Source organism: Copadichromis virginalis, linkage group LG13 (genome assembly GCF_057382275.1).
Source record: "Copadichromis virginalis isolate Kocher_CV1m ecotype Utaka linkage group LG13, C_Virginalis_male_GT1.1, whole genome shotgun sequence".
In the NCBI taxonomy this organism is placed as follows: domain Eukaryota; kingdom Metazoa; phylum Chordata; class Actinopteri; order Cichliformes; family Cichlidae; genus Copadichromis; species Copadichromis virginalis.
Window position 1 is genome coordinate 24,551,430 of NC_140630.1, and position 25,467 is coordinate 24,576,896.

At 41.6% G+C, this 25,467-nt stretch overlaps 2 protein-coding genes across 4 annotated transcripts in view; one reads left to right on the top strand and one right to left on the bottom strand.

Moving 5' to 3' along the window:
* Positions 1-2,558: 2,558 nt before the first annotated feature.
* Positions 2,559-8,900, top strand: gpr137ba (G protein-coupled receptor 137Ba). Its single transcript, XM_085478150.1, has 7 exons — positions 2,559-3,285; positions 4,766-4,815; positions 4,921-5,143; positions 5,695-5,841; positions 6,293-6,421; positions 6,539-6,660; positions 6,753-8,900. The coding sequence occupies exons 1-7, from the start codon at positions 2,905-2,907 to the stop codon at positions 6,859-6,861; spliced, it is 1,161 nt and encodes a 386-aa protein (XP_085334276.1). The 5' UTR covers positions 2,559-2,904; the 3' UTR covers positions 6,862-8,900.
* Positions 8,423-25,467, bottom strand: part of egln1a (egl-9 family hypoxia-inducible factor 1a) — a 37,849-nt gene continuing 20,804 nt past the window's right edge. Inside the window, exons 2-5 of one of the 3 annotated variants that reach the window (XM_085478148.1) lie at positions 25,198-25,317; positions 9,943-10,079; positions 9,787-9,854; positions 8,423-9,685 (exon numbers count right to left, since the gene is read on the bottom strand). In XM_085478148.1, coding sequence (XP_085334274.1) covers positions 9,630-9,685; positions 9,787-9,854; positions 9,943-10,079; positions 25,198-25,317 — 381 coding nt within the window. In that variant the 3' untranslated portion in view covers positions 8,423-9,629. Of the gene's footprint in view, positions 9,686-9,786; positions 9,855-9,942; positions 10,080-11,991; positions 14,343-25,197; positions 25,318-25,467 lie in introns of those variants that run through there. The other 2 variants (XM_085478149.1, XM_085478147.1) reach the window with 2 other exon arrangements.

Genomic DNA, 25,467 nt, shown 5'->3' on the forward strand with positions numbered 1-25,467 from the left:
CTTTCTGTTTTTCTACAGCTAAAAGGCGCCACCTCGTGGTCACTTTGTGGGATTTCCATTTGTGGTTTCTAAATGCCTACCCCACAGATTCACATGGCTTCAAAATTAATCTGCATACACCATATTTAAATAACATAGTGCACTTGTATTTCCTTAACACAGATTTAGATTGTTATATATGGGCTGCAGAGAATGTTATTCATAACAGCACATTGTTTGTAGGAAATAAAATGGATCTCTCTGCGTTTGAATGATGAGACACAATGGACCCTTGTTGGGATATTTACATCAGAGCTGGTGATGCCATTAGGTCTGACTCGTTACTGTCTGAGCGAGTCTGCTTTCTCTTACCAAGTTGCCTAGGAACCAGCAGGCTGGTGTTTGATGTGTCTATAACAGGACGCTGTGGCCTGATAATCAGACTGAAGTGCTATTTCATTATCACTCCAATACTGTTACAGATGAAACCAGAGATGCAGGCAATATGAAGGGCTGCAGGCAGGCTGAAGTAATTCTGAGTGAACAAAGAAACCGATATATACCATGTACAAAGAGGTTTTATGCTATCTGTATAGACTGACAGTACACAGCCACAACAGTGAAACCACTGACTGGTCAGTTTACTGCAATGTTCTGCTGGGAAATGCCTTGAGTCCTGGCATTCATGTGGATGTTACTTTGACACTTACCACCCACCTAAACTTTGGAATGGACTAAGACATCCATCCACACCTCCCACTCCATGTCAGAGCAATGGTATCCCCCAACAGCAGAACAGTTCATCCCAGCACTCTGTACAAACTACACTGACCTGGCCTAATTAAGACATACCGTAATTAAGCCTCTTGTCGAATTATTCATCTTTGAAGTAAAAATCTATGCATTTATGTTCGCATTTACACAGGCCAAACACAAAATCACATATCTCTGATATTGGAGAGTACCAACCTGTGGTTTCACAGCCAAGGCGGAGGTACTGTAGCTGACGGCATCCTGTTTGGTGTCTGGCTGGCACTGTCCCCGTGTGCTAAAAGATTAATGGATCACAGTGACCTCCATCCTTGACATTCTTCGTGTTCACATGCCCTGGTCTTGTGAAACCAAAACCTTGCTGCTAGGATATTTACCATAACAAACAAACGTCCCTTAGATTTCTGTGCACATTGGATAAATAACCGATTGGGTCATAAACTGAATTATGTGACTTGCGGTTGGAATTACAGGGAAATGTTACATTTGATTTCATTTTCATTTTTAAAACACAAAAAGTGTTTTATTTGTGACCAGGTGGACTATTCAATGTATGAAAACTATATGAGGTCTTCTGAAACTCAGGATGTAGTTTAAAATGTGGCAGAAAATAATCCTGATGATGTCATGAAAGCCATGGGACTTACTTTTTTAAATGAAAAAGCTACATCGCAAGATGTATCTGTGAAGTTCTAAAAATGTGGGTGTTTTCCAGGCAGGAAAGGTCAAATGAAGAACCGATCTGCTTCATCAAAGCTGTAGCATTCAGTATTTTTGGATCATGACTCATAACAGGAACTAAAAGTCAGGAAACGATCGCCTCTGTAGGATTAGTTCAAACATTTGTTGACCATTTAAAAGTTTGTCTTTCGCCAAGGTTGGCTGTTTCTTTATGATAATTTAACTGTATAAACAGTGTCTTTATACCATAAAGTCAACCTATCATACTTTTTTCTTATTTTGTGTCATCAACATACTGAGGCTCTGTCTTGTAAAGAGGACAAGTGCCAGACGCTAAATAAAAATAACATTTTCCTCCTTTTTGTATGCAAATGTATCTCATTAAGAATAATTAATTCATTAATTACCGTATAATAAGTCTTTAAACTTCATAAAAATTTTAAACCGTAATGTTGATCTGGGATTTACACGTTCTCGTTCAAAACATGAGGTTATTACAGTAAGTAAAACTAGATGCGAATAAAATAAATAAATAAATCGAGTAAAAAGCTTCAGTTTTAATATTTGTTAATTTGGTTAAATTTATTCTCAGAACTTACCTGATGAGGCTTTGGCGGACATGTTCATTACATTGTTTCAGTATAATACCTTTCCAGATTTTCCTGAATCTTAACCCTGACACATTCTCTCCATACATTAACAGGAATTCAATAAAGGAAACAACTAATACTGAAACTAATAAACCGAAGTAAAAATATTTTTACGTACTAAAAACTAAACTGAAACTAAAAAATTATAAAACGTCAAAAACTAGTTACTTTCCACTCTGGAAAGGAACTGAAACTAAACTGAGTAAAAAATAAATACATTTCAAAAAGTCAAAATGAAAGAAAAATAAAAACTGATTAAGGATCCTGACTTTTGTCATTAAACTGTGTGAACCGGAAGGGCAGCTCCCCCTGCGTGATTAATTATACTCTTTATTTCACTCATCTTGATGAACTGAAGGTAAACACATGTAAACTCTCCCGGGATCTGCGCTGCGGTGGGAAACCCCTCCGCGGGGTTAAAGGTACGGCGACTTGCGTCAGCTGATGCGTCGCGTAAACGAGTGAGCAGAACGGAGCGGATGGGGGCGCTGGAGGAGGCTGGTCCTCTCTCGGAGCTCCTGCTTGCAACTCTGAGCGGCTTCCTGCTCTCTCTCCCGACAAACGGCTCATTCTCATCGCTGATCACGTGCTTCGCTCTCCGGATCGGCTGCAGGAAGTTGGACTTGCTGCGTTTTTCCCTCCTCGCTCGTCTTGACAGCCTTGTTTTCTCCTCCCCCTTTCTCCTGTTTTCCCTCTGGCTTCCATCTCTCTCTTCAGCCGGCCGTGAGAGAGAGACAAGAGCCGACAAGCTGGCTCCGTGAAGCCGCAGGAGCTGGCGGTGATCACCCCCCCTCCTTCTCACCCCGGACACAGAGAGCAGGTCATGGAGGCTCTGGCGGAGGAGAAGGGGCTCTGGGCGTCGGACGACTCGCAGCCCCTGCCTACTTTGAGCCCGGCCGTGCCACCCTACGTCACTTTGGGCCTGACGGTGGTCTACACCGTCTTTTACTCTCTCCTCTTCATCTTCATCTACATCCAGCTCTGGCTGGTCCTGCGGTACCGACACAAGCGCTTCAGCTACCAGACCGTGTTCCTGTTTCTGTGCCTGCTGTGGTCGGCGCTGCGCACCGTGCTTTTCTCCTTCTACTTCAAGAACTTTGTCACGGCCAACACTCTGGGACCCTTTCCCTTCTGGCTGCTCTATTGCTTCCCCGTTTGCCTGCAGTTCTTCACGCTCTGCCTCATGAACCTGTACTTTGCGCAGGTGAGTTGCTCAGATGTTATTTTTCTTTTTCGTGTGCCAGCACAGTGTTTGATTAATGAGGGAAGTCTATGTCTGGGCTAAAAAAATTGTGTCACACCCCAGCTGGTTTATAAACCAGTTAGTCCAACATCCAACTTGCAGTGTGATAATGAACTAGCAAACAAACTAAATGTGGGGCAAAGAGTAGATTTGAGTGGGATAATGTGGAAATGCTGAGAGCTGCTTTAAAACACTGATGTATGTGATTGTTCTGTGTATTCTACTGTCATGGATGGGAGGACGGGGAGAAAGGTGGACCACCTGGTCACTCTAGGTATAGCCTCCAGCCAGTCAAGGCAGATCGCTGCCCCTCTGTGAGCCTGATTCTGTTGGAGGTTTCTTCCTGTTAAAAGGGAGTTCTTCATTCCCACTGTCACCAGGTGCTTGCTCACAGAAGGTCATCTGATTGTTGGGGTTGTCATAGTACTATTGTTGGGACTTTACCTTCCACTCTAAAGCACCTTGAGGAGACTGTTGTTGTGATTTGGTGCTATATAAATAAAATTCATTTGCATTGAACAAGTTGGCCAGTTTAAACACATTTTGATAATATGGTAAATGACCTGTATTTGTATAGCGCTTTACTAGTCCCTAAGGACCCCAAAGCGCTTTACACATCCAGTCATCCACCCATCACACACAGGTGATGGCAAGCTACATTGTAGCCTCAGCCACCCTGGGGCGCACTGACAGAGGCGAGGCTGCCGGACACTGGCGCCACCGGTCCCTCTGACCACCCCTTTCAACGGGTGAAATGTCTTGCCCAAGGACACAACGACCGAGACTGTCCAAGCTGGGCCTCGAACCGGCAACCTTCCGATTACAAGGCGAACTCCCAACTCTTGAGCCACAATTGCCCCCTATGGACCTAATATAGGTCCATAAACCTCATGTCATAATTTTCTTATGCCCACCCACTATGGCTGGATGGATGGCTCTATTTATTTTTTAATTTTTCAGGATTTTGAATTTTAGAGAGGCATTGTCAGGATACAGGCCATGACCCCGGGCTTGACATGCCACTGTAACGGTGATTCATATAAGAAGTAAGTCGTCCACTGAATATTACCTGTTGCTCTCAGTGCAACAGACTCCCATTCACATCAGGTGCAAAAGTGGGATGCAGTGAATCATTCCTTCAACTGCTTACATAATCCAGATACAAAATAATAGCTCCTCTGGCCTCTGCCTGAAGCCTATTTTTAGCGTAAATCCTATTGCGCTTGATGTGAGTCACAGAAGCGAGGCTCAAAGCTTCTGAGGCCCTGCGCTGTGTGACCATTGCATATCCGAAGTTCAGCTCTAAATAGTTTTACAGCCTGGAGGTTCCTGTTTAATCAGAGTGTCTTGTGCGTTTCGGAGAGCAAGAACAGAGAAGTGAAAGCAGTCTGACACAAGGCCATTGCTCATTTGAATGAAACTGTTTGTTTCCTTTTCACAGGTTATTTTTAAGGCAAAGTCCAAATATGCACCGGAGCTTTTGAAGTACAGGTAAGACCAGCTGGTGGACTTAAATAAAATAAAGAGTCTTATTCTTTTTAATAGTAATTTTTGGGGTTAATAAATCTTTGCCTGTTTTTGTTTCCTCACCACCAGGCTGCCACTGTATCTCACCTTCCTGTTCATCAGCCTGGTGTTTTTAGTTGTCAATCTGGTGTGCGCCCTGCTGGTGAGGATGTCCTCTGCAGAAGCCCACACCATCGTGCTGGTGAGGGTCGCGATCAACGACACGCTCTTCGTCCTGTGCGCCATCTCGCTGGCCTTGTGTCTTTACAAGATCGCCAAGATGTCGCTGGCCAACATTTACCTGGAGTCCAAGGTGAGATGTCCTGCAACTCAAAGTCAGGCAGGATTGGTGCGGTGTAGACTTCCTGAACACTGCCACTTACGACTGATTTAACAGCCGGTGCGTCACTAGCATCAAAAGGTATTGTGCACCCTTGTATGAAGAGTCACTTCTGCACATAATTTGTGCTTGCCACGTAGAGATAGTTCCCTAGCAACTGGGCGTCGTTCTTGTGCGTGACAAATTGTGCTGCGGTGCATACGAAAGCTTAAGGTTTGATACGGTGTGGACATGCTTCTTGTGTCCCAATCACACCTTAATTAAAGATACAGAAATTTCTCCTGTGCATGAAGGAGGTCTGTTTTCCAAGTTTTGAGCATGCTGATGCAAAAAACCCAGCAGCACAGTTTCATGAAACTTAGTGGAGTGGTGAGGCGTGGAAAGGGGAAGCACATAATATTTTTAGTGACGATCTAGAGCACTTTCTTTAAGCCATTTCTTGACGTCTCACCAGTTTGTCTTATTTTCAGCCTAACATGAATTCACGAGTCATTCTATTTTGTTTTGTTTTTTTTAAACTGAAGGGGACATCAGTGTGCCAGGTGACGATTATAGGAGCCATCGTCATCCTTCTGTACGCATCCAGGGCCTGCTACAATCTGGTGGTGTTGGCACTCTCAAACAAGAGTATTAACTCCTTTGACTATGACTGGTACAACGTTTCAGACCAGGTGAATCACTGGGGGAGGGGGTCACGATGGTTCATGTTAAGTTTGAGTGCATTTGTCCGAAAATGTCATTTGGTTTCCTGTCTAACTGGATAAACTGGATAAGAGGAATGATTGCTCTCTATAGTAAATCGATACCTCACAAAGAGACTGTAGGAAGTGTGGAAACAAGGGGAAGCAGCTATGCTAGCTCAGACCGGCCCATCTAAAGCTTACTTTTTTGTTTCTTTGCTCTGCTGCAAATATGTAACAAAAAGTGGGTTTTAGTGCAAGTTCTAGAGAAATCAGTCTGTTTTCCAGCTCCTTTAAATATTTTATCTCTTATCTCTTAAAAGCCAATTAGCTGTGTTTTGACTGTTCAGACTAGCTGGTCAGAATTTAGCAAGACTTGCATGTGTCCCCTTTTTGCTCTCATGTTATTCTAAAATGCATGCGTCAATTTTTTTTCTTTCAGGCAGACCTACAGTCGACTCTGGGCGACACCGGCTACATCGTCTTCGGAGTGATCTTGTTCGTGTGGGAGCTGCTCCCCACATCTCTTGTCGTTTTCTTCTTCAGAGTTCGACAGCCTAAACTGGACAGGGTGAGCCAGCAGTTACCTTAAACCAGTCAGGAACCCTCCTTGAGATCACAGGTTTATAAGGAGGACAGTTACCTTTGAGTGTTTGCGCTGATGCCTTCTGTTTGTCTTGTACCGCAGAGCGGCACTGGGCTTCCTGGTCACATCTTCTCCTCTAGGGCCTATTTCTTTGACAACCCGCGGCGTTACGACAGTGACGATGACCTAGCGTGGAGCATAATGCCCCAAAACATCCAAGCCAGGTAAGCGTGCCACAACCTGTTCCCTGGAAACTGCTGCACAGGAAAAAAATGTTCATGAGATGCTTCAAGTGTTTTGATTTTTGACTTTCTAGTCTCGCCGCCGACAGTTATGAGTGGGGGAGCCAAAGCGGCGGCATCGGCGCCTACATCGGCGATGACAGTTGCAACTTCACTCCTCCAGAGGAGCTCAGCCACTACTGACAGAAGGCCATGATGACTTCCTCGGACCTGTGGCTTTGTTTTTGTTTTTTTAAATTGTAAAGTTTTGCACACTGACTGACCGACCAAGGCACACTGGGATCAAAGTGCCCTTCAGACTACAAACATCCAATTTTCTATTTTGTCTAAAGAACTAATAGACTTTTGTTGCCAGTATGTATACAGACCCAGTAAAGGGACGTGATTTTGCACACACTTTGTACAAAGCCTGATCTGCTTGTAAAGGTTTATATTGAATATTACTTAATATATATCCTGATCTCTGTAATATGTCCTGTATTTCTGTTTTATGTAACATCTATGAACAAGTTTAATTTTTTCCATACAGATTTGTTTCTATAGAGAAGATATTCATTTAGTTCATATTAAAAAACAAAAAAGAAAAATAATGTACAAATGAAGTTTAGTTTTAATATCACACCAGAATAGTTTCTATGTGGATCACGTACAGCTTTGGCAGCTACAGATTCTCATCTTTTTGTACAAAAAATGTGCAGAGACTGTGTGGAGACTTCTGTAGCACCTGGAGTCATCTATGACATTAACACATGAGGAGTATGTCTTTTCCTTTTAGGAATCTAGTAATTCTCAGTACATAAATGTCAGTGCCTTGAGCTAGATAAGCACAAGAAACTAACGGTAAAGATACTTAACTTCAACAGTCTTGCTAGAAAGCAGAAAGAGATGGCTTTCCTCTCCAGCTTCTATTAATGAAACACTCAAAGGAGAACTCACAAGGGTTTGTGGTCACTTAGGAACAGAAAATCAAAAAAACAAGATTAGGTACTGATGACTAAACTCTCTTTAGGGAGTGATCCATTTTCTTTGAACACCTGACAACGAGGACTTGTCCTCTCTGCTATTGGAAGCGTGGAGGGTCATCTTCAAAGATCTGAAGCCTTCTCCAAAGACTAAAGAGTGAATAGAAACTGTGTCTGGCAGGTGATTTAAAAGAACCTCAACATTGTGTCAAATTGTCCTACAGTAAATGAGATTTCAGCGCAGCATCTGCAGATGACTAGAAAAAACTGGATAGCTGAGATAACCACATTGATGAAAACCAAATAGAGCTTGCTAGAAGAATAACCTCATTTCCCCCATGACAAGATGATGGCGCAGATGTTACAGTTTGTGGTTGCTTCACTGCCTCTGAAATTTGGCAGCGTGCAGTTGTGGGTTTCACAATGGAAAAAAAGCCTGTTACTACTATTCAAATCTAATCTATCTGTACTTAATGCGATGGAGCATTTTAATTTCTGTCCTTTTAAACTGCAACTCCAATATCACAAATTTTAGCTGTGTCACCTTTACTCATGGCAAATCTTCAAACCCTACATAACACAAATAGGTTTAGGTGAACCCATGACGACTGTTACATAATGATCATGCTCCGTGACTAATAACAGCTTCTGCAGCCCTGACACATTTTCCCATTGAGCTGTGATGAAAAGGAGAGCACTTCTGAGCACAGACACGTCAGCTCTTCTCTAGAACGTAACTGCGTAAAATAACTAAAAACCAAAAAGAGCACAAAGACAGCATATCAATTGTTGAAACTGAGAAATTTTTATTTTTATTTCCAAAAATAGATGCTCATTTCAATTTGAAACCAGCAACGCATCTACGGACAAAAAACTTCCAAACAAACAAACAAACAAAAAAAGATGCAGTACAGCAAGTTTCCTGCAGGGAGCAGCACAGATCTTTGTACTGTATATGGTGCAACCAGGACTGCACATAAAAACAGAGTCCTTGTCAAGGATACTGTCTAAGCATGTGTCTTGCAAACTTGATGTTGAGTCCGATAATTCATGTTAAGCCTGAATAATGTGAGGAAAAACTGCATAAGACTGTTTGACATCGGAAGATGACGATTTGCAATAAAACCAAATCTGAAAAGTGCTTTTAGCAACACAGTTCATGCCTTTTTAAAAAAAAGTTTTTTGGGGGGGGGGGGCTTGCACCTTGCTTAGAGAGTTCAAATACTGCTTAGTCCAGACATACTGGATTAAAACAAATTAGACACGCTTTAAAAATATTTGCTCATGCAGCGTGTGGAAGGTTGGTATGCGTAAATAAACTGACTCAGAAATCACGTTTCAGGTAGCCTTAAGATGCATTTCTGCGCATATTCACATTGCAACGCTGAAAATACAAATGATCAGTCAGCGCGAGTTCATGTATCCTCCATTAGCATCTACTGCGCTGCAGAAGAACTTAAACTAAGACGTTCTGACGGGAATCTGAATTTTAGATCATTTCTGAAATGACTGCAAACATAAGCACATACAGTAGCTTATTATAACAGCTGATTCATTGTGAAAAGCATAACACATGACAAATTTGCAGAACACTGTACCTTTAAAAAATAAACAGCAAAAAAAAGAAAAAAAAAGATGAAGACTTGCTCTGAGCTTAATACCTGTTCAAAGCAAATGGCTGAAAATGTCAGTTGTAACATAAGCTTCCTTCACCAGAGGTGAAAGAAAATAGAGCAAAAACAACATACTATCCCTTTCAGTACAATGTTATGACATTCAAGTTCCGCTGGGTCGCAGAGGTTGGCTGAAAATGAACAGAAATCACCAGATTTTTGTCTGTTTTTTCTCTCTCCATAAGCACAGATCTTCCACCCACTCATACTAAAGTCTGCTGTATGGCAGTTAAAACACACACTCGCACGCTCACTATAGGCCACATTCTTAGGACAGAGCACTTAATGGCTGTTTGCAGGGAAACTGTGCATCCCACTAGCTGGGATCTGACGATTTGTTGAGATCAACTTTTACTCCTTTATCCCCCGCACCTGCACGCAAGGGAAACAAACACACAAGAGATGACGTAAGACATCACAAAGGGGTTGATACCCAGAAGCAAAGACTGTGCAGTTGATACGCTAAATCCTACCTGTTAAGTACTTTTCTTTAGCTCTGGCTCGCTCGTCTGCGTCAAAATACCACACAGTGATGGCATACCTGTGAAGATGGAACGGGAGCAGTGAGCCTCCCGTAAAAGAGAACGAGACTGTCTGAGCATGTGCAGCGGACACACTTAGACACTGACCTTGTGGCGTAAGCGGGCTGAACCTCGTGAGGGTTCCGTCTGTCCGACCAGAACAAAAGCAGACGGTCAAATTTTGGCTCTATGTCGGCAAACTGGGCCTTTCCCTCTGGGAAGATTCGAAGAAGGCCTCCATGTTCCTGGAAGAGCAGAACACGAATAAACAACCCCATTATGTATACAAATCAGGACAAAGCAATAGCAGGAAGGTAAAGCGAGACCGTAGGAAGCAAACATATGTGAAGCTTCTGCAGTGATCACATCTCTGGACTTAATCTTCATCGCTGACAGGTAACTATTCAGAGACAGGAGGCCCCCACAATAAACACATGTACTACTCATAAAACAGACACTTAAAAGCTTCTTAAGTTATCAACGTGGAACGATAGTGTCGAAGGAAAAGGGCTGTCCCAACTCCAAGGGCAAGGAGGAAAGCTCAGGATAGGAAGCAGCAGCGGGGGACGGCTTTCCTGTGGAGGGATAGGAAGAATAACCCACAGGAAAACTGCTGTGGCTGGATAAAGGAGCTGGGGAGTGAAAAAGCAGATTGCTGCAAGCGTGCCGCTTAAACTCTCACACAGCTGATATGATAGCCCTCTCTTCACACGCAAACTGGCACAGTATAAAGGCTCACACCCTAATGTAATGCTATTCCCATGTACAGTGAATGAGGGGGAATGCCAATGGTGTGACCAAACTAAATAAAGCACAATAGCGACAAAGAAGATGAGAGAAATGGTTTTCCCCTGCAATTTGAGTCAACGAGCTCAGGGACCACTCATTTTAACAGCAGTTTAACTCCATGTATGTGATTTTAATTTAATTCTATTTATACAGCGCCAAACCACAGCAACAGTTGCTTCAACGCACTTTATATTCTAAGGTAAAGACCCTACAATAATGGAGAGAAAACCACAACAATCCGTCAACGTCCATGACACCCTAATTGGCGAAAGTGGGAAGGAAAATCTCCAGTTTAACAGGAAGTACTTTCAGAACCAGGCTCAGGGAGGGGCAGCCACCTGGCCTGACCATTATTATGCAGGCCTGCAGATGAGGTTGTATGGATTAACCCAACCAGGATTACCCTTTGCCTAAAGGGCACGACCTCCTGACCCACATGGAGCTGAACTGAACATGCTGAATGCAGCAAATGCTAGCATGGCTATAGACTCTTAGGCGATCCTCAAATACAGAATCAGGGTTGGAGTCCATCCTGTAGTTCAGCCAGTCAGTAAAGTCATGTAAGTAGAAAAAAAGCCCAAGACATGATTGGAATTAATATTCAATAGTTAGCTGTGCTCTGGATCACCAGTGCAACTCTTTATTATTGATTACAGCTAATTACATCAACAGATTGCCACAAACTATTGTCCTTATGCTCAATAGTTCAGATCTGGCGTTTGGAATTATTTTGGTTTTCATGTGACGTATGACCCTGAAGGTAAGCGCGTCATGGACTAAAGTAAAACAGTATGTTGGATGTGCCACGCAATGCTCAATTACATGGGTGGGAACTAGTATGTTAACGCAGTTAGCTCATTAATGTGTTGGCCGTCTAGCCCCACGCACGGAGATTTGCCGTGTTGTGGCGTTAACGTCATTTCAACGAGATTAACGTTGACAGCACTAGTGGGAACACAACGAATATGACTACACGGTTACACCGACATCATCCTAGTGCAAAGACAAGTGGAAGCAGACAAAAACAACAAGCATGCATGCTACAAACTTTACCCGAGTCATTTAGACAGCCGTTAGCACATGATTCTCCTTATGGGGACCTGATATGTTTAATATTGTGGCGAGCTCAGACAAGGTGGAGACGGAGGTGTCGTTTGGTCTTGCTTCCCGTGAGCTAGCCAAGGAGCACAGCCGTTTATTGACATCTGCAGAAAAACACTGCCGCTAGCTAACTGCTCAGCGCGACAACCGCACAGCAACAACAACAACAACAACAACACACAGAGCGCCCTCTGACCCCGGAAGGACACACCGTCGCAGCGAGAGGGCGTCACCCGTCACTATGGCAACATAAACAAAACATAACTGTACAAACAGAACCCCGAACAGCCCTGACCCGCTACATAGTCCCCACCTAAGGGGTCAGTCGTCCCCGACGACCCCATTACCCCACACAAAGTCCTGCAAATGTCCGGGTGCCTTCTTTTGGCGCACCGGTCGGTCACGACCGGCGGGGGAAAGTCACTCGGGTCAGAACATGGAGTGCCACCATCATCCCACTTCTGACACCAATGTGGCGAGCTCAGACAACGAGGAGACGGAGGTGTCGTTTGGTCTTGCTTCCCGTGAGCTAGCCAGGGAGCACAGCCGTTTATTGACATCTGCAGAAGAACACTGCCGCTAGATAACTGCTCAGCGCGGCAACCGCACAACAACAACAACAACACACGGGGCGCCCTCTGACCCCGGAAGGACACACCGTCGCAGCGAGAGGGCGTCACCCGTCACTATGGCAACATAAACAAAATATAACTGTACAAACAGAACCCCTAACAGCCCTGACCCGCTACAATCCGGTTGTTCAGTGATGACGCGACGAATCCTACTTCCGGGTCTAAAGTAGTCTGCGTTTAATATGGCTTTTGTGTTGTTAACATGTTTAATGTTATGTATTTTCTTCTATTTGATCTCAAAAAGCTCCTAAAACAGTCAGTGATCCCTGTTGACCTCCCTCGGCTTTTATTACCACTAATCGTTTATTTAAGCTCAGTTTTTAAAACCGTAGGATGTAACTACAGCCCAGCCCATGCAGCAGTATATGAATGACTAACCTGGTATTATGGATGGATTATCTCAGTTGTTCTCCTGGCTGAAGTTTGGTCCTTTTACAGCATCCTGCCATGCGATTACATTTGTTCCTGACCACCGAGAACACTCACGTTAACTTTTATCGAGTGGAAAAAAAGTTAGCTTGTTTATAGGGCTTTGGAGCGTGATGTCACGGGGGGGGGCGTGGAAAGGATTTTGGCCCGATCCGCCATTTTGGGGGTCTAGCGCAAGTGAAAAGGGAGCACACACAACAGCCACGGTTCGTATTTGCTGTGTGGTCGGCTGCAATGTTCGATCGCACGACCGGCAAGAGAATAAGGTTGAAAATGGTTTATCTTTTCATTCTTTCCCAACCCGGAAGCAGCTCGTGTATCGATGTTAGCAAACGAAGGCGTCCAGCCTGGATAGCAGCTGTGAGACGAGCTGACGTGCAGTTCTCTTCCATCTCCAAATATCTGTTGGTGCTCCAGACATTTTCATTCCGGTAAGTTCTAAATATGTTCATATCACTCTTTATAGCCTATTAGTTTCATTTTCGATGCGCTCTGAGGTCATAGCAAATTAGAACAAACATCCTACTGAGTGATTTTGCAGAACTACCTTCTATTTATAGAGTTGCTAATTATTTGGCATTATTGCAGCAAACCAGCCTATGAAATGGATGAAACATCGTGACTGAGTTCCAGCGCTACACAAGGGACCTGCTTCAAACATACCACCATGCCAATCAAATTACTTCTTCCATGTGAGGGTGAAGAGGTGACCCTCCTGGATAAGATGGTGAAGGTTTGCTGCGTTTAGTGAACAGTGTGATAATAAAACCAGTGAAAAATGAAACCTGCTCCTGTTAAATATTCTTAAGTCTTGTGCTGTTATTTTTTCAAAAGATACAGTAAATAAAGTAACGTTAGTAGTGGGTGATATTATGTAAACACTCATGATTTGGTGTAAACATTTTGTCATTTGTAAACTGTAAATGACATGGATTTTACACTGTTACTGATGTGATGCTCTATAAAGTGGTTTTAATAAAAAAAAAAAGGCAAAATTATTTTGTTTCTTTATTCAACTTTTGAACAGTGGGACTCAGTCAGTACATATTCAGTAAATGCAAATTATTTACACAGCAGTGCACTACAGGCATAAATCTAGACCCCTAGATAAAACATTATGGGTCATTCCCACAACCCACAGCTTTACCGTGTTCCAGCGAAGTATCCAATAGCAGTGACAACTCCTCCACAGTAGCAGGTGGGATTTCTTTTTTGAGGACGGCTCCTTTTACCTGTCACTACAGATGGTCTGTTTATGTTTTGATCAAGAGCCTTTTTTTGGGCAGCTGAAGAGGAGAAGTCTATCTTATGGCCAACCTCTGGCTGTATCTTGGTCACATTACCCAGCAAAACCCAGTATGCAGGTTCATCTGTAACAGTCCTTGTGCCACGGATCAACACTGTTTCGTCTACTTTAGACAGAAGAGCAGCGACGTGGGTGCAGGTCTCTGCGACTCCGGCCTTACAGCTGCAGTGGGCGACTTCAACCTTCCCTGTGATGCTCACAGTGACCCATGGCTGCAATGCTGGTTCATTCAGTCTTTGAGAGAGCAGCACCTGAAACACACACAGACAAAGTTCATTTAAAGACAAGAACTATGAGCCAAGGCCGACGTAAATGTGTTTTATCTACTTTATCATAAATGTAACAAAGTGTTTAGAAAGTTAGCACATACATGTAATTATGCATTTCTTTATGTGTCCATCTATAGAACGCTGCAGGTTATAGTGTAAATCTGTCTGTTCTCTGTCAGAAACCTGCCTGCAGAAAATGAACCTAAAGCATGTAATGCAAGGATGTCATCACTTTAGAGATGGAGAAAGCATAAAGTGACAATTATGAATCACTTAATATGATAAGGAGATTCTGCAGGTCATTAATCAATGTATAAAATTAAAATAAAATGTATTTTTAGTGACACAGGATACAAATATGGAAGCAAGATGTGTAATTAGGATTATTTATAATAAACATTAATAAATCATTGCAATTTCTTTAACCATAAAGAATAACAATCCTTCAGGACAATGTCTCATCAATGCACTGAACTCACTATGTTATCCCTCTAACAGCCTCCACATGTTCTCACTGTAATTTCCCCTCATGAATGAATTTATGCTGCACTAATGTGAATGTTTGCAGGGAAATCAAACGCATTTCACACGCAGTACTCGAGCTGACTTACCTTTGTTTGAATGACGACTTTTACGCGCTGATTCCACAGATAAGGTATGAAATATGTCAGGCTACGTCAATAGCGGTTGGTCTTCAGGGTTTCTACTCCACGGCCGTATTTCATACGGGTCCACATTTCCAATGCACGCTATTTTCTGCAAGTACCGCCGCTTCGCCTCTGGACGCAATCGGTCTCTATACAGTCCATTCTCGTTTGAGCTGCTTTTAAGCATCTTGTAATCGTTGTTCCAACACAGTGTGTTTGATTTGATTCGTAGACCCCGAAAATGGTGCCGCGCTCCCACAATGCATTGCGGCGTGACGTCAACTCCAAAGCCCTATATTATGCTAGCATAGCTGTGTCGCTAGCGGTCACGTAGCACATCATTATATACCAGCTAGCCCAACTTCAGTAACCCTACAAACGTCACTGCTGTTTAGTTTTCTGTCTTCATTTATGCTGGAAGTGATAACAGAGCTGTACGTTTGAATTTGTTTCCAAAACCCCGCAGTCAGGACATGCTATATTGTATTTAGATAGAAGCTAGCGAGCTAACTCCCTGCTAACTTCTAACTCCGTTAAATGTCATAAATTCCGTTTTCATGGATGCCTGGATGTTAAACTCAATTGTTACACCTGGTAGAGCAGAACGCTGATCATTTTACTAAAGATGAAAGACTTTAGACAGTTTTTCAACTCTCAGTAATGCCACAGTGATCGTTTGATATATGGACTTGCAGCGGAGTTTAGACCCAGACACGGCTAGTGACGTCAGACTGAACAACCGGATATGCTGCTGAGAATATAGCCCAGAAGAAGCGTATAGTATAGCTTTTATTTTGGAAAGAGCCATTTCTCTGTAATAAACTCTCTTTTCCAAAGATGAGTGATTCCTCAATCAGATACAGGGCTCGCAAAATCGCTAGCCCGACGTCCCGGGGCTAGCGATCTTTCCAGTCGGGCTATTGTAGGAAGGAAAAATATATGTCAATGGTTTTGCATTCTTTCGGAAATGTAGCTGGGTAATTATGTCATTGGCATCGATGAGCCACTGTCAATGTGACATATTGAAATCGCGTTTGAATTTGCGCTTGTTTTTTGCTTTCACTTTGCAATCGCGCGAACTGTGTATAGAGAGCGACAGCACTGATTGGTGAGTGATGATAATTTGTGCACCAATTCCTCTGACATCGTCTTATCAATCGTTAGCTTACTATGCAAACATGACAAGTGAAATCTCCCGCAGCAAGCTTAAACATATGAGAGGTTGATCGCGCAGGGAATCGCTGACCGTTATGTGTATGTGTCAGGGTGAAGATTATGGGTGAAAGTTATGACAAATCAGACTATAAGGCAAAAAGAAAGTGCAGCTTTATGGTTTCATGGACAAAAGAATTTCTGTGGCTGCAATATGACGAGCTATATAACCAGGGCTGCACATAAGTGGTCCGCAGGTGCGCATCCGCTGTCAAAACAAACAAACAAAAAAAAAAAACAAAAAAAAAAAAAAACGGGCACAAGATAAGAAGTTGCAACGCGTGTTTGCATACATAAGATTTTCTGGAGGAGGACAGACATTTGTTTAGAACTCTTAAAGATGTCGAAGAAGCAAGCTCCTTTAAGCAATTACTGTGATGTTCCTCCACCTCCAAACAAATGTCAGAAGGAGTCCGAACCACAAAAGAAGCACGTATTCTCGGAAAAGTGGTTGCAGGAGGTGAGCTGGCTTCAAACAAATGATGAACGCACAGAGATGTGGTGCGGAATGTGCCGTGAAAATCCCACTCTAGCGCACAAAAACAGTGCTTTTTATATGGACGCAAACGCGCGTTGCAACTTCTTATCTGGTGCGCGTCTTTTATTTTGACAGCGAATGCCGACATGCGGACCACTTATGTGCACCCGTGTAAATAACATGATGTTCTGCCAGGTGTGTTGTTGGTTTTCTCTCGATTTCTGAGTCGACAAGCGCCTTTGTTACTGGGACCAGTCATTTTAAGAAAGGCCCCCATTAGAACCCATGAGAAATGCAAGAAACGCATTATTACTCAGTCTGCAATATCTTTCCCAGAACAAACACCAATTGCAAATAACATACTAAAAATAAACCTGAAAAATCTGTTTAGAACAGCGTACTATGTTGCAAAGAGTGAACTACCACTGGCAAAATGTAGCAGTCTTTGCAAACTTCAAAAAGCAAATGGCCTAGATCTTGGTTCCACTTGTCTCTTACCCGTGACTTCAGCGGAAATTTCAAATTCAGGATCTGACACAGACTGATTCATGTCCTACACAGTTCTTACAAGTTCATAGAAATTTCTGTTCAATTAGAACCAAGTATTTGAGTTGATGATTGCAATTTTTATACAATGTTGTAATTTGTTTTTCAACAATTTTTTGATTAATGTTTTGTTTCCTTTACAATATTAAACTTTAATGTATAATATTGTAAAGGAAACAAAACAGGAAACAAAACATCAATCAAAAAATTGCTCTCTTTTTTATTCGGGCTACTTAAATTTATTTTGGGCTACCAAAAACTGAAGAGTCCCTGCCCAAAGGGCTACCAGGGATTTTGAAATTTTGAGAGCCCTGAGATATATTTATTTTTTTAATTACTTTTGTTTCAGCAACATTAAATTTAAAAACTGTACTTTTGAGTTAAAATATATATTTATAATTTTAATAAATGACAAATTAAAAAAGGTATGAAAATTTTTTTGTATCGAAAAAATATCGAACCGTGACACCAAAGTATCGAACCATATATAACGCCATGGCCAAGTGGCCGGCATAGTGTACAGGAACATCTGTGCCGAGTATAACCTGGAAGTCCCGAGGTCAAAATGGGAGATGCCCTCAAGGGTGGTGGAGAATGACCGAGCTAAGATCCTGTGGGACTTCCAGATACAGACGGACAAAATGGTGGTGGCTAACCAACCGGACATAGTGGTGGTAGACAAACAGAAGAAGACGGCCGTAGTGATCGATGTAGCGGTTCCGAATGACAGCAATATCAGGAAGAAGGAACACGAGAAGCTGGAGAAATACCAAGGGCTCAGAGAAGAGCTCGAGAGGATGTGGAGGGTGAAGGTAACGGTGGTCCCCGTGGTAATCGGAGCACTAGGTGCGGTGACTCCCAAGCTAGACGAGTGGCTCCAGCAGATCCCGGGAACAACATCGGAGATCTCTGTCCAGAAGAGTGCAGTCCTGGGAACAGCTAAGATACTGCGCAGGACCCTCAAGCTCCCAGGCCTCTGGTAGAGGACCCGAGCTTGAAGGATAAACCGCCCGCAGGGGCGTGCTGGGTGGTACTTTTGTTTCAGCAACATTAAATTTAAAAACTGTACTTTTGAGTTAAAATATATATTTATAATTTTAATAAATGACAAATTAAAAAACCATGAACATTTTTTTGTATCGAATAAATATCGAACCATAACACTAAAGTATCGAACCGAACCGTGAATTTTGTGTATTGTTGCAACCCTAATAAATATATTATAAATACACACACACACACACACACACACACACACACACACACACACACACACACGCAGCTTGAGTCACACACTGGGGTGGACTGTACAGATTGCTTTAACAGACGGCTGAGCTTTAAATTATTTCAAAGTCAGCGATCACATTACCAGAATTTTCTCAGTATTAATAGTCTGTTAACTTTCTTCATAAAAGGAAGCGTCCCATCAATGACAGAGTTATGAAATTACTAATACTGAGATTGCTGATGAGACACTTTTTTTTTTTGAGTAGGTGCTGGAAACTGTGGTAGGGACGTGATGTTTTTACACCCTGTCCAAGTTAAACAAATAAAATCTCACCAAACCTGACAGCACCTTGCACTGATACCAGTATGAATGTTTATCATTTAAAATAACATTTACTGTAAATCAGGGCTCATAACTTTAGCTTTAGTATTGGTGATGGTGGCGGTGATTACTGCAACATGCTCACAGGAATGATAGGAGTGGCGACTACAAGCGTGGGTGTTAACGCACGCAGGACCGGTCCTCGCCACTCACCCACTGTAGGCTGGAGGAAGATAAAATCCCCTGGAACCCTGAGTAAAATAATTATACTAGAAAAAGCATGTATGGACACTTCATACTTCTTACTAATTTACAGCATATTAACTTTTAAAAAATAGCAGCTAGTCTTGCAAAATATAAATACTTCATACAGCTGCGATACAGCTGCATGGGAGGTGGGAGTTTTACTAATGTGGAAGAATTTCACCCAAAGTATCACAACATTGAAAAATATGCCTTTAGTAATGGCAGAATTGCATATTGCTCATTGCTGACTGGAAAAAAACCCAGCACTGTAGCCAGACTGACACCACCAATGATCACATGACTCTTCATATCTTTAAAAATAAAATGGTGACCATTTTGAACATCACATCTTTCTCACAGCTGTATCATTAAAGTCTGTCTAGGTCAGGATTTATCACAGAAACGGCAAATGCCACCAACAATCTTGTCACAATCTCAGACTACTGTACTCATCTCTATACTTGTCCTACTAGATAAACTGACACAGCACAGGTTTTTAACATAATAATTCAAGTTCCCCATGTTTTTATGTCTGAGATGATTCTTTCCTGTATGTAGCCATGGAGTTCCACAGGGTTCTGTGTTAGGGATAGATACTTTCTACCTTAAACGTGCTTCCTTAGGGAATGTTACAAAGAAACAGTGCATAAATCTCTATTTCCATGCAGATGAGACTCAAACACACAACCAGAACACACACATCAGTTGGTTAAACTACAAAAACATCTGAAGGCACAACGAATTCGATGACCTGTAATTTTCTTTTTCTAAAGCCAACTAAGTATATTGGCCAAAAACCTCAGGGAAACACAGTCTTAACATGTGTATTCGGTGATGTTACCTTGGCCTTTATTGCTACTACGAGAAATCTCGGGAGTCATTTTTGACAAGAATATATTCTTTGTCTCATACGTAACAGTCTCGACGACTGTGCAGCATTGTCAACAAAACGGAACATCCTGTCACAAGACAGTGAAAAAAAACTGTTGGTGCATTGTTACTTCCTAATTGAACTTTTATATTTTCATGTTTTTAGGATGTCTGCATGCCTCTCTCTCTGAAAAGCCTTTAATTCACCTTCCCATAAAAAAAACAAAAACAAAAACACAGTACTGAGAGCAACCAGAACAAAAAGAACACATTTTCTCATAAAAGCTTCCCTTCATAAGCTCCCTTTAAATCGAGAAACGGTATTAAAACTCTTCTCAGTGCATACAAAGCTGCATCGCATTTTTAAGGCCTGGCATTTTCACATTATTCCAATAGAGTACACAATTGTCAGAGTGCAGACTTGTGGTTCAGAGAGTTTCCAAAAATAAAAATGGAGGCAGAACCTTTGGCCATCACGTTCCTCTACTGTGGAACCAGCCCAGCTCGTCTATATTTTAAAGATTAGGCCCCTTTACTTTCCATTTTAACAAATCTTACAACACATGAATTTAACCTTATTATTGTTCGTAAGGCTCCTTGTTTCTCAGTGATCATATTTTGTCGTTTTGCTTTCCTCTCAACTCACCTTGGCAGACACTAAAATGCTGAGGTTTCTGAAAGGCAGCTTTTCCTTTCCCTACAGTCGCAAAGTACTTTAGCTTGATGTTTAAAGTGACTCCAAAAGGAGGGAAAAATATATGGGTTGTAGGTTAAACCTTTAAGCATACTTTGCACTTCGTATATGCAGTAAAGCGGCTGAGTCATTTCCTTTCTCTTACATTTGCTTGCCTGTGTGGTAAATGAGTGTATAATATTAAATCAACATTTTATTTACTGCATTGCAGATAGATGGACATCTACATGTTAAAGTCTCAAAGTGATTTTATACAGAAGGCGTGGCGGCTGAAGAGACATAAATTTGGGGGGTAAATAACTGGAACAACTGAACCTGAACATTCCAAAGCCATGTCACTCTCTCATAGTGAGGCCCCGGTATCCAGGCAACCACATTCTATAAGCCTACTAATAGCCAATCAGAGGCCAGATTGTAATTATTCACATGTCCAACAGGAATCTAGCACATGGCTTGCTGTAACAACTAAAGCATGCGCATAAAAAAAGCAGTACAACCTACCTCATGACTGATATACGCATTAACAGGAAAAGATTTACTATATAGATAAGAAAACAGGCAATTCTGCGGAGGAAGTGCTCAGAGAACAGATAATACAATGTAAATGGTGCAAGTCAGATTCAGGAGACTGCTGCTTTGAATAAGGTGTAGTGACATCTGATAAACTAAAAAAAAAAAAAGAAGTACCTACTGTTATCACAAATCAAAGTAAATCATCCTGACCATCACAGAAACTGCATTAATGCAGATGAACAACAGCAACATGTTAAAACAACCAGGAATCCCTTTGAGGGTCTGAGGGTTGTATGTGGAGACCTGTGATGAATAAGGCAGCAGCTGAAAGCAGTACATAAGTGACCAGCAAAAGGGTCGATCACAGTATCAGTATTTGCAATTAAATGTAAAAGTACTGTTAACTCGGCTGTGTATTTTGTCTCCTCTCACATTCCACTCACCTCACTGCTCGCTCAGTGATAGATGTTTAGAAAGAAATCACAGCGAGAACACAGACTCATGCATGACCTGCCGCAAACTCGCATCTCAAAGCAGCACAGAGTTTCCTGTAATTATGTCATTTTCATATACAGGTCTGGAGGTCAACTATGTAAGGAAGTGTGGACGTCAGCCTCTTGTTTACTCATGTGACTTGTAATGCTAGCAGATATAGCCGCACATCCGGTATACCAGTCCTAATTTCATGCATAATATGATCTTTTCAAATATCGCTATATCGGTGAAGAGACAACGCTCAACACGGTTTTCCCCAGAGATTATACATAATATATTATATGCATTTTAGAGCATATTGGGAGGGGAACTGTATGATCTCTGCACCCTCTTTATAACAAAAAAAACAAAAAAAACAAACTATATTAGATTGACAAATAATAATTCACGATTATTTTATTAACAGGTGTTTTATATGACAATGGATTAACAATTAACACCACAATCATTTAAAAAGTAAGCCAAAATGTGGCAATACAGTGAACTGAAACTTTTACTATATGTACAAATTGGACACAGCTTCCAGGTCTGAACAAGTACAGCCAATGACAAGTGCCTTGCACAAAGACTTTCAGTTGTAGGAAAATGATTGCTTTGCTCTTCGACCTCAATAAACACTTTGTGAATGACTTTGAGGTCAGTCGCTAGTTTCAGGTCACAGTGACAGTAAGATGCAGTTCAATTAGTAACTTATGTTCCTCACTACAGTCAGAATGGAAGATAAAGCAGGGAATGCAGTGTCCCTTGATTTCACTGTCAGACCCGCCATTTATTCCTGACTGTTTGAAAAAGTAGTGAAAATGCTGTTTGAGGCTTCAACCCAGGACTTCACTATGCAACAAGGTTATGGTATGGTGGATAGGACCATCTTTTATATACAGTCTATGTTGAAAACTGCCTCTAGAGCCCTTTTCAAATGTATATTTTTTTTAAAGATAGCCCAAGAGTAGATTTTTTTATTTTATTTAATCATTTAAAGAAAAAACCCTCTATGTTTATTTAGTTTTTATTATGACAGTAAAACGCTTTTTATTCTGCACAATCCTGACAGATAAACAACTTACTGTGAAAATATATAAAAGGCCTGCTTCTGTAAAAAGACTAAAAAACACTGCGATACAAATACAGGTCATACTGCCCCAGCACTGGTGTCATGTCACCGTCTCCTCAAAGAAACATGAAAGTGATCCACTTTACAGTTGCTGCCTTCTGTTATGGAAACTTGGAACCTGTCTAGAAGGTATGCTCCCCAACTGCTTATCTAAGGACAAATACGTCAAACTCTTGAAGCACATTGCAGTTAAATGCATATTGCCAAGAGGATCTACTTACACTTGCATGCACAACTTTAGGCTTTACTGAAACATCTGGAAGGAAAAATGATCCAGTTAAATGAATAAAAAATGCCTTGTGATGGCAAAGGTCATAGAAGAACAGCTAGACTGGGTTGAACTGACAGAACGAGTAACTCAAATAACCACCCATTACATCACACATCTGTTACATCACACTGAACACGCAACACGTCAGCCTTAAAGCAGATGAGCTCCAGCAGCAGATTCAAAGAGGGGGTGTAATGGTGTGGGAGGCAGTTTCATGTCACACCCTTTTGTCCCCTTTAATACCAGCTGAGCTTCATTTAAATGTCATGACCTACCTGAATATTTTTTGACCATGCCCTTCACTCTGTGACCAGTGTACCCATCTCCTGATGTTGATGTCATATTGAGCTGGGCCATATCATACTATTCACGGTAATACCGGTATAATGGGCAACGATAAGAAAATGAAATATCACGATAGAATATGGGTAAAACGCACATGCGCAGTGCCTTTGTTTTCATACGCACATGGCGGAAAAAGCATGGCGACGACGCAGAATGAGAAGGACGAAAGCGGATCGTTGAATGAAACGGATGAACCAGAATTGGTTTGTAAAAATGCTGCAACTTCAGTGATGTGGAACTGGTTTAGCTTTCGTCCGTCAGACACAAACCAAAGCACTATTTTTGGTAGAGCATGCTAGCGGGCCGTCGTTATTACCATGTTTTTTGGAAAATACGGCACACTTAAAACCAATCCTTTGATTTTTCTGAAAATCGACAGTACCCCTTATAATCCCATGGGCCTTATGTATGAATTCTGGTTGTGTTTACTGACCTTTATGTGGTACACGGCGTTAGCAAATCAGTCAAATGTTTTAGTACGACTTTGCTAAGCTACGAACCCGCACCGCTTGATGGATTGTCGGAGTATTACGGCTATTGTAGGCAGGAGCCTCGCGGAGTGATACGTACTGCGCTTCAACATAATATTATTATTATTATTATTGTGTGTGTATAACCTCTTTTTAAGTTTTGTGGATATTATACATGGTTATGCTGAGGATATGTTGGCCAATTTCCACTGGAAATGCCTTTTGGTTAAATTGTCAGCAAGGAATTTGCATTTGCACTGTTAAATTTTTATATAACTTTAATGCACATAAAAAACAGCTGCTTGTTTAAGTGAAAATACATTGATGGTTTTTTGTTTGCACTAATAAAGTTGTGGAGTTGAAAATAATTTGTCTAGTGTCAATTATATCGTCAGTTATATCGTTATCACAAATTTTCAAATGTATATCATGATAAATATTTTTGGTCATATCGCCCTGCTCTAATGTCATATATATTATATAATCTCAGACTGGTTTCTTGTAAGTAACACTGAATTCCCTGTCCCCAAATGGCCTCTACAGTCAGCAACTGAACAGAGCAGCTTTGATATGTGGTGGATGAGGAGGATCAAACCATGAAAGAGCTCTCCGCAAATCTGCAGTAAGTACATGACATTATCTTGTTGATATGCACAAAAATCTCAAGACAACATTTCTAAGACCTTCAATGAAATAGGCAATTGTAAAGGTGAAAGGCAGTTCAACTTACTAGCAGGACATCTAAAAATAAAGTTAGGATAATACTGAATTCCTGTGGATATATTTTAAGTACTGTATGACACAAAGTTCAATTAATTTGACCACTATATGAAAATTCCTGTAATAAAACAACAACAACAAAGAAACGTGGAAGGTAGTATGGGGTGTTTTTCCTTCTCTGCATTTTAATGGGAAATATGAAAAAGGGAGAGTGGCCACACAGCATTTACCTACACGTAACCACTATCATGAACTCTGTACGGGTGTGGTGTATGGAATAAAGCAGGGTGGAGGGTGACAACAGTGCCACACACACACACACACCACAACTGGACTGACTGGTCAAATGCTTGTGGCAGGAAGTCAGAAGTTATGAAGACCTGACACACAAACACATGACAGATGACTTTGTTTTGATGATTATTTTACAAATAATTTCAAATAGAGCCCGACCAATACAGGAGTCATTGAAATTAAAACAAAAAATATAATGTAAAATAACTCAAAACGATGGGGTTGCTTTCTTAAAATCAACCTTCCAGTATTGCTCAAACTCGTTAAAGATCTGCGGCAGACCAATAACGGCCGGGTATCGGTAGGGCTCTAATTTCAAATCACTCTTGAATCAAATGGTGATAACAAGAAGGTTCTCCACACATCACTACCATACCTTGGCATTCCAATCTCTATTAAGGTAATATATGCATGTGACACACCGTCCATCGCCGTTAGGGTTATCCACATGGCGCACATATCCTGTCCCGTTTCCGGGGTAACATGCCACCATTGCCTGAAGAGAGGAACATGAAAAAAAACCCCTGATTAGTAAAAACAGATATGCAGTGACAACAGCAGAAATGTAGGCATTCAGTCTCTACAGCTCATGTGTCAAACAAAAGCTGTACTGCAAGGACAAGAAAGAAGGGAGGAACGGGAGCAA